The following is a 12,868-nucleotide window of genomic DNA, read 5'->3' as shown; positions in this document are numbered from 1 at the left end:
TTCAAATTGACCACTGAACGTAACCTGAAAGTGTAATTAGGCCACTTAACAAAAAAAAAGTGTAATTAAACCACTGAACACTCTAAATGTATGCAATTGCACCTGATAGCAGGTTACCATCCATTTCATCAGGTTACTTGCTTACGTGGACAGTGAATTGACATTTTAAAATAATTTTTAATAATAAACTATTAAAATAAAAAATTAAAATAATTTAAAAAATTAAAAAAATACACCATAATAAAGCAAAAGTTGTTTTGGGAAAGAAGTTGACTTTCCGTAAATAATAATAATAATAATAATAATAATAATAGCAATAATAAATAAATTAAATTTGATTCATCCACAGGTCTCCTATCAAGGTGGCAAGGGTATTATTAAATGGAGGGGAGGGGGAAAAGGGTGTCGGCAGTTGTGTTTTTTATTATATATTTTTTAGTTTTTTTATTATTTTAATTTTTTATTTTAATAATTTATTATAAAAAATTATTTTAATATGTCAACTCATCGTCCACATAAGCAAGTAACCTGATGAAATGCATGGTAACCTGCTATTAGGTGAAACTGCATACATTTGGAGTGTTCAGTGGCCTATTTGCACTTTTTTTTTTTTGGTTCAGTGGTCTAATTGCACTTTCAAGTTACGTTTAGTAGCAAATTTGAACCTTATTCCTTTAAAAAAAATTCGTCATCTACAATTAAAAGAAAAGCTCTGTAAGGCACAACAATATGCACTGTATGGCATAAAAATGTGCACTGGATGAAGGAACCTTATGTGCGTGGTTTATGATTTTAAGGTGCGTGACTTGTGTACTTAAGGTGCGTGGTTTGTATACTTATGGTGCGCAATGTATTCTCAACTGAAGGTGCACCATTTAAAAACTTTAGGTGCGTGGTTTATGTTTTTAGCTTTGTTTGATTTGTGTACTTAAGGTACGCCGTTTTAATGTTTAAGGTGAGTACCGCACCACCGCATGAGAAGATGTATATATATATCATCTTTCTTTTTTAAAAGCCGTGTAAAAACTACAAATGGAGAAGGCCTAATACTTATCTCACTATAACACAACAATATTTCTAATATTTATTCGGTGCATAGTAATTAAAATACTAGTTTAATTTGAATAACATGATGAAGTCTCACAACCATACATTTATTTAACACTTACTAATTCTTGAAGAGTTCCAAGCAATGCTCTTGATCCAAGTTCCGGCTCCAGAACTTCTTGTAATATTCGTCGTAGGTGAAATTCCGATAAACAGCCGGAGACCCATCGTCGGAGAGTTGCTTTGGCGCACTGATTACCGCGTCATCGCTGGGGCAAAGAAATGAAGCCACCGACATTCTTTCTCTGTCAGAGTTCACCACAGCTCTGTGCCATACACTCTTATACTTGCCATTGCTGAGTGCCTGCATTTTTATTATATATTGGTTTTCATATTGTTACAATAATAATAAACAGAGTCCACAAAAGTATTCCTGTCCCATTTTATCTGTCCTACTTACTATTCATTGGTCAAACCAACTCTTTCTTTGTTTTTTTTTATTATTAAATTTTATTTTTTGTATTTAATAGTACTTTTGTAGTTTCTAAATATATAAATTTTGTATACTAATACTAAACATAATATTATAAAAAATTGAGTTTATTACCAAAATGGTCCCTCAACTATTGCGAAATTACCAATTTGGTCATCGACAATTTTTCGTGCCCAATTAAGTCCCTCGACTTTGAAAAATTTAACCAATTTGGTCCTTCGTTTATTTTGCCGTTAAACACCCGTTAAATCAGGACCAAATTGGTAATTTTGCTATAGTCAAGGGACCATTTCAGTGAAAATTAATTACCAATTTGGTCCCTTGACTATAGCAAAATTACCAATTTGGTCCCGATTTAACGAATGTTTAACAGAAAAATAAACGAAGGACCAAATTGGTTAAATTTTTCAAAGACGAGGGACTTAATTGGTCACGAAAAATTATTGAGGACCAAATTGGTAATTTCGCAATAGTCGAGGGACCATTTTGGTAATAAACTCTACAAAATTGAATTAAAAATAACTTCAGTCAAGTCTTCTTAACCGAACCAGACACATAAAATGGGACGGAGGGGGTAGTACTTAATTACCTGCAGTTGATCACCAAGGTTGACAACAAAGGCATCTGGGTGAGGTTTGACAGCCAACCACTTGCCATCCTTGAGGACTTGGAGGCCTGAAACCTGCGTGTCTTGAAGGAGAATGGTGAGGGCATTGGGGTCAGTATGCGCCGGCAAGCCGTAAGTGAGCTCCGGTTCCGGGCACGGAGGGTAGAAGTTGACGGCCATGTGCTGACCCTGCTCGCCCAACACCTCGCGGATGCTACTCTTTTCCAGGCCTAAGCTTTCTGATATGGCTTCTTCTACTCTAAATCCAAGTTCTCGAACTTCCTTCACATAATTGCTCACAATAGCCCTGTATATGGATGCAAACACTTTTTCTTAGCAACAATATAAAAATAATGGCTTGTACTAGTGTACTTAATTTGCAAGGTTGTACCTTGTGCATTGCAAGTGGTATTCTCTCTATATGTGTCATTGACAAAACACAAGATATAACTTTACAAAATATATGACATTATAACTCACGACATTGAAAAATATAATTTAACGTGTAAAAAATCTTATAAAAATATGTTGTATAACAATAACAATAGTAATACTTTATTAATTATATAATGATTACATTTAATAAATAATAAATATTGTTTATAATGATAAACGACTAATAATCTAAGTCTCACCAATTATTATTTTTGTTTCTGAGTACTACTGACTTGTTGCAACTACCGAAGCACGAAGAGTCGAACTCGACCTCCCATTCGGGAGAGTCATTTCGTGTCAGTAGACCACAAGGTCATTGGCGAATTATTTTTTGTTTAGTTTTTTAAAATTTTGTTATGTATAAAGGCATTTTGGAGACAATTTTTTTTTTTTCAAACCCTTGATTGAAAAACATTGCTCAAAGCAATTTTTCAAATTAAACTTTTTGAATGAAAAAAGATAATTTAAGAAAAAAAAGGATAATTAATAAACACCTATTTTAGTTGTTTAACCAAGTATAACAACAACAACAAAAAACAATTTCAACATAGCCAAATGCCCAAAATTGTGTCTAAACAACACAATTGAAGTTAAGCCATTAGATATAAAAGTAAAATAGTTCTTGGAGTCCATTTCAAAATTCAAAAATATTTTTTAAAAAATAATTTTTAGATAATGACTTATTTTTCAAAAAATATTTTCATTTTATAGTGTTTGGCTAAAAGTTATAAAATTATCTTCTTCTTTTTTGTGTTTTGCTGGAAATTATAAAAAAAAAATTCTATTTCTTTCACTTTTTAAAAAATATAATAGAAATCTATTACAAATTTATTTGTTATAAAATATATTAAAAAGTGGAAGAAAAGAAAAAGAAACAAAAACAAAATAAACTTTTTTTTGGGTATATGGGCCAGATTGGATCCAAACTTTTATTGTTGGACTCAACTCATCCAACCCAATTGAACTATTTTTTTTTTTTTTTTAAGAACAAAACCTAAAAAAATTTTAAAAATAAAATTTTGGTGTTTTGCCCTCCATCCTAACCCTAATGAACTAAATAAATTGAGAAAAGAAGTAAAAAAAAAATAAAAATTAACCTTTAAAAGAAAAAGGGGCAATGGGACGGGCTAAGGTATGTTTTTATTGTTGGTCCAACCTATTTAAACTAAAATTTAAATGACACTAATTTGGTCCAATCCAAATAGTAACTAGGTAAATAGTAGACTATCCTGCTCATTTAACAATCATAGAGAAAGAGTGAGAGAGAGAACTGAGCATGAGAAAGGAATTTGAAAAATGTCTTCTGAATAAAATTTTGAAAGACAATTTTTGTCAAAATAAATATTATTTCTTTTGACTAAAATGAATATTTTTCATTTACATTATTTTCATAAATAACCAAATACTAAAAAAAAAAAAATTAAATGACTTTTTAAATACTTTTTTTTTTTCAAGTTTTCAATCACACCCTTATGACTCAATCAACTCTTATTAGCCCTACCAGGCTACCAGCACTCTTATAGACAGTTGAATAAATTACTAATATGTAACTGCAATACAGATAATCATACACTCAATAATTGAACCGACTGCATTCAATTACATTAAAATGCATATTATAATTATCTGATAATTACACTTTGCTCCATCATTCATCCAAACTCCCTAATTTTCTTTGCATACGTTTCGATATTCAAATAAAATAAAATTCTGTCTTTTTCATACACATAAGCATATGCTACCAATTTCAATAACGGATGCTCCAAGAGAACAACATTTTCTAGTATTATGTAGCATAGTCCACACAAATTCTGTGGACTATGTTACCTTTGGTTTTTTCTAAGGAATACTAGGGATATTATTGAATAATACTAATTTATGCTTATTGAAATTTTCAAAGACGTAAATCGTTATCGTTATGATTTGTACTCGATGCAAATTGACAAAATATCAATTGATGCATTGAAAATCCCATATATAATTAGCAACAATGAAATTATTGTCTAATGGTAGGCAAGAACGTAAGATGAATGCATTCATTTTTTTTATTGCCAAACAATTTACATTTATTATTATATATATTGTATTGTTTCTTTACTTGTTTAAGATTTATTTAAGAGTAATGTTATACACTACTAAAATTTTTCTCCTTAATTTTCCCTCCTAACGTGGCACCATCTAATTAGTTACATACTTTAGTATTTAATTAAAAGTACGTGAGGTCAACCAATTCATGGAACGTAATAATTATAAGCTACATTATGAGAGGTATGATTATTTTTCCTGGGTAATTGAAAATATACCAAATTTATTCAATTGCTCATTTATCCTTTTTGGTGCTAGGTGAAGAGTGTATTATAAATATAAGAAATTTGTCTTTCTAACCATTATGAAAGAATACAACACTATTTATCCAAAAAAAATTGTCTCCCAACACTTCTTTACGTACATACTACGGAGTATTTTATATTTTGAATATTGTTCTTGTTTTGGTATATGATTTATTAATTTACAAGTGATTTATTAAACTCTCAATTATTTTTATATATATAATATTTGTATATAACAAGGATATATTAGAGATTTCCAAAATTTTCTGGAAAAGCTTATGTGAACCAAACATCGTAATTAATTTTCTAAGTAATTTAATTCTTATGTTTCCAGAATAAGACCTAACGTGTTAATTAATTTTCTTCAAAAAGTTATTACCATAAAATACATTCTTTGAAAATATTTTTCCATGAATTCAATTGATGAAAAAGTAACAAACCTCATCGAATGTAAAAATAAATAAAGAAAAATGATAGAAATTACTAATAATCCTTTATCCCTATGTGAAGTAAGATTTATGTTACATTTCAATGCTAAAATCACTTTCAAATATTAATTGGTTATCATATGATTTTTTTTTTTTTGTATTTAATTCCATTATTCAAATTTTTTAATAATTAATTTAGTTAGTGATTTACATAATTGATTCATGACCGATTACCGAGTCTCTTGTAGGACTAATATTCAAACCTTATCTAGTTTGAAAATGCATCGCTAAATGTTATATAGTCAAAGCTTTTTTTTTCAAAAACAATCAAAGTTAAAAAATAAAACAAATAAATCGATGGATATTTTGAGTAAAGAAAAAATTTTCTCCAAAACGTTATTCTAAAAGGCTATTATTTGCAGCGTTTCAAATTTTAACAGTTTGGAGCTGCCACGCACCAAATGATACTTTCTGTGTTTTGACTTGGTCAAAATGCTAAAAGCAGTAGATCCGTCAATTATCAAAGATGTCCTATTTTCATCATGTGAGTTTCAAAAATGTATATTTCAAAAATTTAAATGTGAAAATAAAAAGTGGAGTAAAAAATAAGAGTCCATATTATATTTTTCACTTAGGGTATGTTTCGAAATTGTTTTTGTATTTGGGTATTCAAAGAAAATATTCATTCTAATCAACGGAAAAAATATTCAATTTGTCAAAAAATTTCTTCTTAAATTTTAGTCGGAAAATAATTTTCAAATTTTTATTTTATTGTTTCTCTTCTCTCTTCAAGTTAGTTTCTGAATTATTATTATTACCACGCCCACCACTAGTTACTATTGTTGTTGTTTTATTACAAAAATATGTATATTTATAGAAAAATAAACCAAAAGAAAAAAATATGATTTCCTAACTTTCAATCAAAATATTTTTAAACTATTAGCCAAACGCTAAAGAATTAAAATATTTTTAAATAATAAATTATTTTCTAAAATTTATTTTTGAAAGAATATTTTCTAAGTCCTAAAACGGACCCGGAACATATCACATAATCCCTGGAATAAATCGAATATCATTGAAATGTCTAAAAAGTACTACGTCATGCTATATATGAGTCCTTACCATTTTATTATAAGAAAAATATTATGTGTATTTTTATTTTTTAAGCTCAAATTTTTGTTCTTATATATAAAATCTTGATGTAAAGAGACATGAAAAATAATACGGAGTAGTTTATTAATGTCTGTTACATCATAAAGTAAAATTTGAGAGTTATTTTATTTTAATTCGTAATGTCATTAAAAATTTGAAATGTCATGAAACACGGCAACCCTATCGTGCAGTCACATGATTTAACTGCTCAAAGCACGTCACCGCCACAACGTCACTACCCAGGCCAATTAAAAAACGCGTTTTTATCTTTCCTACGTGGCATCTAACGTCACTACCCACGCCATCTGCTGTCTTCATGGCTTGCGTCATTCACGTGCTGCCGAAAATGTCTAGAAGCCGTGACCTGACACACCCTATGCCAGGCACGACCTTTCAGACAAACGCCGTTGGCATTTTGTTCAAAAAAATATTCCCAATGTCTATTTAATGAATTACGGAAAATACCATTTGATTAATTATAATGATTTACTATATTCTAATATTTACCTCCAAAGGTAAATTGCGTGATTTGCGCTTACAATGATTTATAAAATAATCACCGGTTTGGTGAGAGCAATACACTTTTATCATTCTAATTTCCCCATAGAAATTCAAATTATTGATCTAAATTATTTTTATGCAGCATAGTATGATAGTATTATAATACTTCTCAAAAAAAAAATCACGCCTTTTTAATATTATAGAATTTTCATATCATTATTATATGTTAAAATAAAATCACTTGGGTGTGATATACTATTTTTTTTTTTTTTTGGTGATGAGGGAAACCGGCGATCACTACATGAGGGTGTATACTAGGTAAACTCCGCATTGTGATCCTAACCACCAAAGGTCCACAATGAGTTAAACCAGCCAAGTTGTCTATCAGCTTAAACCGAGAAGGCTAGGATTTGAGCCGCGCCCGTGACTTTGTAGTTACAAATTTGTATTCTTAATCATTTTGACTAGAATTACCCTATTTTTTTTATTTTGAGGTAAGCTTTGTGATGTAGTTGAGTTGTTACCTAACACCAAATCGGTAACACCAAATCAAGAAATAAATATAAACAATAAGCGACCGGATCAAAAAGAGTCACATGTTTGGGGACCATATGACACGGACACAGTTAAAAATTTATTGTGGTGTGGTTGAGTTAGGAGGGCTGGATCCCAAATTTTAAACTTGATTTTAAAATTTTTAGTATAAAGTGTTTTGAAAAAGATTACTTTAATCACTGTATATTCGGGTGTTCATGGGTCTAATTTGGTGGATTCAGACAAAGCTTTTCACCAACCAAAACTCCAAAAGTGTTATTAGTTGGTGCTGAAATCAGCTGATACAATTACTTTTATATGGAATCTCAAGCAAAGTCACAAATCTATTACTTAATTCCTTAATTAGCAATTAAAATTGACAAATAAAATTGTTAATAGTGTAATGATTTCATAATTATATTAGTGTCCCCACAACATATAAAAAATTTTAAAACCTTGACTATAATGGGATTACTTTAAGGTATTTTAGTCTAGACAAAGTACAGTCCTACTTACGTGAAAACAACTGCATGTCATGTGTTGCATGAGAAACCCTAATTTATAGACCCTTCCAGAAACCAAATTGCACAAATAATTGCATGGAACCACAAATTGGACTTGATTGGGAAACAGGAAATGAAGATAGAGAGAGGACTGACCTGAAAGAAGAGGGGTTTGAAGGCCATTCTGGTGAGTATTTCTCCAATGGATGGCAGTGAAGTCTAAGATAGTCTCTCCAGTTATGAACAGTCTCTTTTTTAACATTAAAGCTAGTGGAAAGTCTCATGGTTTTTGATGGGTCGTCGGAGTAGAGCTTCATCTTCTCCTCTACCGGTAACTGGAAAAATTCTTGGGCTACTTTTAACATGTCCTCTATCGCTTTCTTTGGTACCCCATGATTTATAACCTTAATTTTAAAATAATTAGCGATAAGTACAAGAAAATGCGACATTGTCGGTCCAAATTAAAATTAAATGGCATGTCGGAAATTGGAAAATTGACCTGGAAAAATCCATATTCGGAGCAGGCTTGCGCAATTTGTTTGACTATTAGCTCTCGTTCTCCGCAGCCCAAATCGATGACCGGAACATTGTTGCAGTCGGCGACCTCCGATAGCCTTGGCCGGTCGGATTCAGGCCGGACGTAGTTTTCAGGGAGGGAAGTGTGCCGGATTCCGCTGGATAGGACTTTGGTTTCCATGGATTCCGGTACAAAGTAACATAAAAACTGGAGTTTCAAAACAAGATTTTCATAAGAAAAAACAAAATGAAAACAAGGAGAACTGGAATGGGTTACTTTTACTTTTCGGATTCGGATTACAACTACTGAACTAACAGAACTACTTTGTGTACTAGGCTAGCTTGAGTTGCTACGACGAAAGTCTGAGAGCAAGCAATTCATCTTTTCTCAATTCCGTCTCCCCTTCTCTGCACTTTATATATATAGTAAAGGCTTGTTGAGAAACTCGAAAGATAACTTTTTAATTTGAAAATCAATTTTGTAATTTTCTAATGTTCATAGTAGTAAGATTATTTTGTGGTTTTTGTAAGTGTGATGAGAAAAGAGAAAATGAGAAGGAAAGAAAAAAAAACGATTTAAAAAAAAACATAGATGTCAGGCACGTCTGCGTGCACTGCAAGCGTTCGAGTGGGCACCTGTTGTGCGCAAAACGCGCACGAACCATTTCCTTACTCTTGCACTGTTCCAAAATACTTTCTTTGCAGATGATCCTGGACTTTCTCCTTTCCCCTTTCTATTTCTTCCATGTCATTGTATACTATTTTAAAACCCAATATTATTCATTGATGTTGATGCTCTGTATCAATAGAAAATAAATATAAAAAAAAATAAACTAATTCATTTCTTGTCAAAAATGTGTTTTAAGATTTTAACTCGAAAAGTATTTTTCTAAATTCTAATCTCACAAACTCACACATAATCTTCTTTTCTGAGTAGTGTCAAATAAGCATGTTGGCCCATCGTCTATATGGTTATTACTTATTATTTAAACGAGATTGAACTAATTTGGTTAAAATGAGTAAAATTGAATTGTGCCACACAATAAAAATCTTAGCCCAACTTGGCCCATATCCTAAACAGTTAATTTTTTTCTTCAATTTATTTAATTTTGACTTATTATATTTGTTGCTTTTGTGACCTGGGGTAGTCACTCGACGAGCCAATATTATCGATTGAGCCAATGAAAGATAAATAATGAATATAAAAAATAAAGAGAGACTTCGTAATTTTAACGTGGAAACCAAAATCACATGCCTTTTTGGGCGATGCCAAGCCAGACATTCACTATTTTGTTGATAATTTTTGTACGTATTGTTTTGTTGTTTTCTACAGAGAGATGGAGCCGCCCCCATTCTTGGTTCCTGACTCCTTTTACAGCACGCTTGGTTCACGGAATGAATTTTAAGGTAATAGGATTGCTATTCCATAAGGAATGGAATAGACAAGGAATAGAATATGAATTGTATTCTATTGTTTGGTTCGCGGAAGAAATAGACTTTAGGAATTATATTACAGTGTTTGATTGGTATAGGAAATTGAAATGAAATATGTTTTAAAAGACATAAATACCCTTATAAAATATGTAGTAGTAGTAGTAGTAGTAGTAATAATAATAATAATAATAATAATAATAATAATAATAAGGGATTAATGTTATTATTAATATTAATAATATTATTATTATGTAATAATAAAATAAAACTTATAATAATATTAATAACAATAATAAGAAAAAATGAATAATAATAATAATACAAAACAAAATTATATATAAAATAATTTTCTAACACAAATTAGAGTTTTTGATCACACATCGGTAACTTATGAAGAGGTGATCATTTGAGCTCCTCTATATAAGAGAAGCACTACTTCTCTTTTGAAATTAACAACATGATGAGGAAGCCTTCAAAACTAAAAACTCATTTATTTAAGGAGTATTAATTGCTCTTAGTTACAATTTTTTTTTAAAAATAATACAAGAGCGTTTTGGGAAAAGGAAGATCTTTCTCCAAAACGCAATGTGGTAAAATTGAAAATAGGAATCTCTATTCCCCTTACAAGGGGAATAGGTCATTCTCGGGAACATTGTTCCTGGGAATAAAATGTGTTACCAAACAGCGGAATAGGCCTATTACTGGGAATGCTATTCCATTCTAGGTCTATTTCGCGAACCAAACGTGCCATTATAGTAGGAGGGGGAGTAATAGAATAGCCAATAATAAATGGATAATAAAGGGTGATAAATCGGTAATTAATTGGGTAACTAATGGGTAATAAATGGATAATTAATTGGGTAACTAATGGGTAACAAATTGGTGGTTAATGGGATTTAATATCATAATTAATGAGATGGGAAGGTTATGGAAGGATGATTTAGTGAGCTAAGGCTGACTGGTCACGTCCAGAGTGTTGATTGTTGAGTCTGAGAGTGCCATATCCGATTGCTTGCTAGGTGGTACCGAGCGGGTACTCATGTTGGGTATCCATCATCAGTCCCTCACTGTAAAAGTACTATTAAATACAAAAAATCAAATTTAAAAATAAGTAAAAAATAATAAAGAAAATAAACAAAGAATAAAGAGTTGGATTAACCAATAGTAAGTAGGATAGGTAAAATGGGACAGAGGGAGTATGATAATTGTATAAATGATCCCTAAGTGTTGATCTTCCTCACTTTTCAACCCTAAACTATCATTAGTGTTTCACTTTTCGTCCTTTTATTAACTTCTCATGCTCACTCTTTATCCTTAAACTAACTTAGGGATGGATTTTACAATTATCCTATAATTTATGGACAAAAAGTGCAATTTTCCTTATAACTATTATACATTTTAAATTATAATTTTATTTTAGAGTTAATTTCAAATTTATAGGTGTTAGTTCACATTTAGTCCTTTTTTTTTTCTTTTTTCTTTTTAATTTTTTTTACAAAGCATCCCCTTTGGTCATAGTATACCATTTTTGGTTCTTCGCCAATAAAAATATTTAAATAACGTTAAATATAATGACATTTTGGTCTATGCAATTATAAGTGTTAATTCTTTTTCCTTTTTGGTCCTAAATTTATATGTGTCAATCCACTTCTAGTCATTTTTTTTTTAAAATTTCAGAATATTCATGTTGGTCTTAGAATTATCATTGTATGACCATTTTTTGTCATCCGTCAACAAATATGTTTAAATGATGTTATTAAGCACTCAAAATCCTCCCCTTTTTTTTTCCCTTCTTGGTAATAGAACAATACAAAGGTTCTACATATTAAAAAATCAATATACTTTGATCATACATTTATTGATAGCATAAATAAATCATTATTCATTCATTGCATAATGGAGTAAAAGCTGTTACAAATACATAATTCTACTGCAAATTTCAAAAAAAAGTGCAGATAAAAAAATCACAAGTCTATTTTATGACAAGCCTTAAGTATAATGCATAAGTCTTCTTCATAAATGAATGCATTATTATGCATTATTAGTTGGTTAAATCAATTATGAGTGTGTATATCATTAATTTTGGTAAATGGTACTTATGTTGGTTTAAATATTGCCATATTAATATTACCATATTTAATATTATATATTACTTTGGCAAATGGTAAATATATAGTAATATATAATTTTGGTAAATGATTATTATGTAGTTTATGTATACTTATTTTTGGCTTATGGTACCTGTATGGCAATTGCTTGTTTTGAAATATTGATGCCTTTTTAGTCTTTAATTTTGGCATATTGAAAAATTTCAAATTGAGATTAATTATGACATTATTTGTAATTGAATTATTGCCATTGTTAGTACAATTACAGCAAATCTTGTCATGTTTACAAACCTCTATTATGTGCTTTTTGGTCTAAAATGCAAGGTTGCAAAAATCACTAGGCGCCTAGGGGGCGCTTAGTTTTTTTTTTTTTTTTTTTTTTTTTTTAAATATATTTTAAGTGTTAATAATTGTAAAGTGCTTAATATTGTAAGTCTTTACACTTTAATAGTTAAATAGTTAATACTTATTAAGTTATTAGTTATTATTTATTAATTATTAGTGCATTACATATTAGTTTAATTTAGTTATTACTTATTATTTTATTAAGTTATTACTTATTAGACTATTAGAGTATTAATTAATACATTATAACATTAATAGTTTAAATGTTTAAGATTTATAATTAAAAAAAAAAATCAGTCGGCCGGCTAGGCGCCCGGCTGCGGAGGAGGCCGATTTCGGCCTTCCTCGACGCGATTTTTGCAACATTGCTAAAATGTTAATTATAATATTTCCGAAATTAATAATTTTTTGGAAATAATAATTTTATAATTTGAT

The 12,868-nt window shown here is 30.0% G+C and overlaps 1 protein-coding gene across 1 annotated transcript; it reads right to left on the bottom strand.

The window, feature by feature from the left end:
• Nucleotides 1–983: 983 nt before the first annotated feature.
• LOC116011870 (protein DOWNY MILDEW RESISTANCE 6-like) lies at nucleotides 984–8,942 on the bottom strand. Its single transcript, XM_031251285.1, has 4 exons — nucleotides 8,530–8,942; nucleotides 8,187–8,434; nucleotides 2,130–2,454; nucleotides 984–1,411 (listed from the first exon to the last, which is right to left on the bottom strand). The coding sequence occupies exons 1-4, from the start codon at nucleotides 8,725–8,727 to the stop codon at nucleotides 1,169–1,171; spliced, it is 1,014 nt and encodes a 337-aa protein (XP_031107145.1). The 5' UTR covers nucleotides 8,728–8,942; the 3' UTR covers nucleotides 984–1,168.
• Between the last annotated feature and the right edge of the window lie 3,926 nt (nucleotides 8,943–12,868).

Source organism: Ipomoea triloba, chromosome 3 (genome assembly GCF_003576645.1).
Source record: "Ipomoea triloba cultivar NCNSP0323 chromosome 3, ASM357664v1".
NCBI lineage: Eukaryota > Viridiplantae > Streptophyta > Magnoliopsida > Solanales > Convolvulaceae > Ipomoea > Ipomoea triloba.
This window is presented reverse-complemented; position numbering and strand designations above follow the sequence as displayed.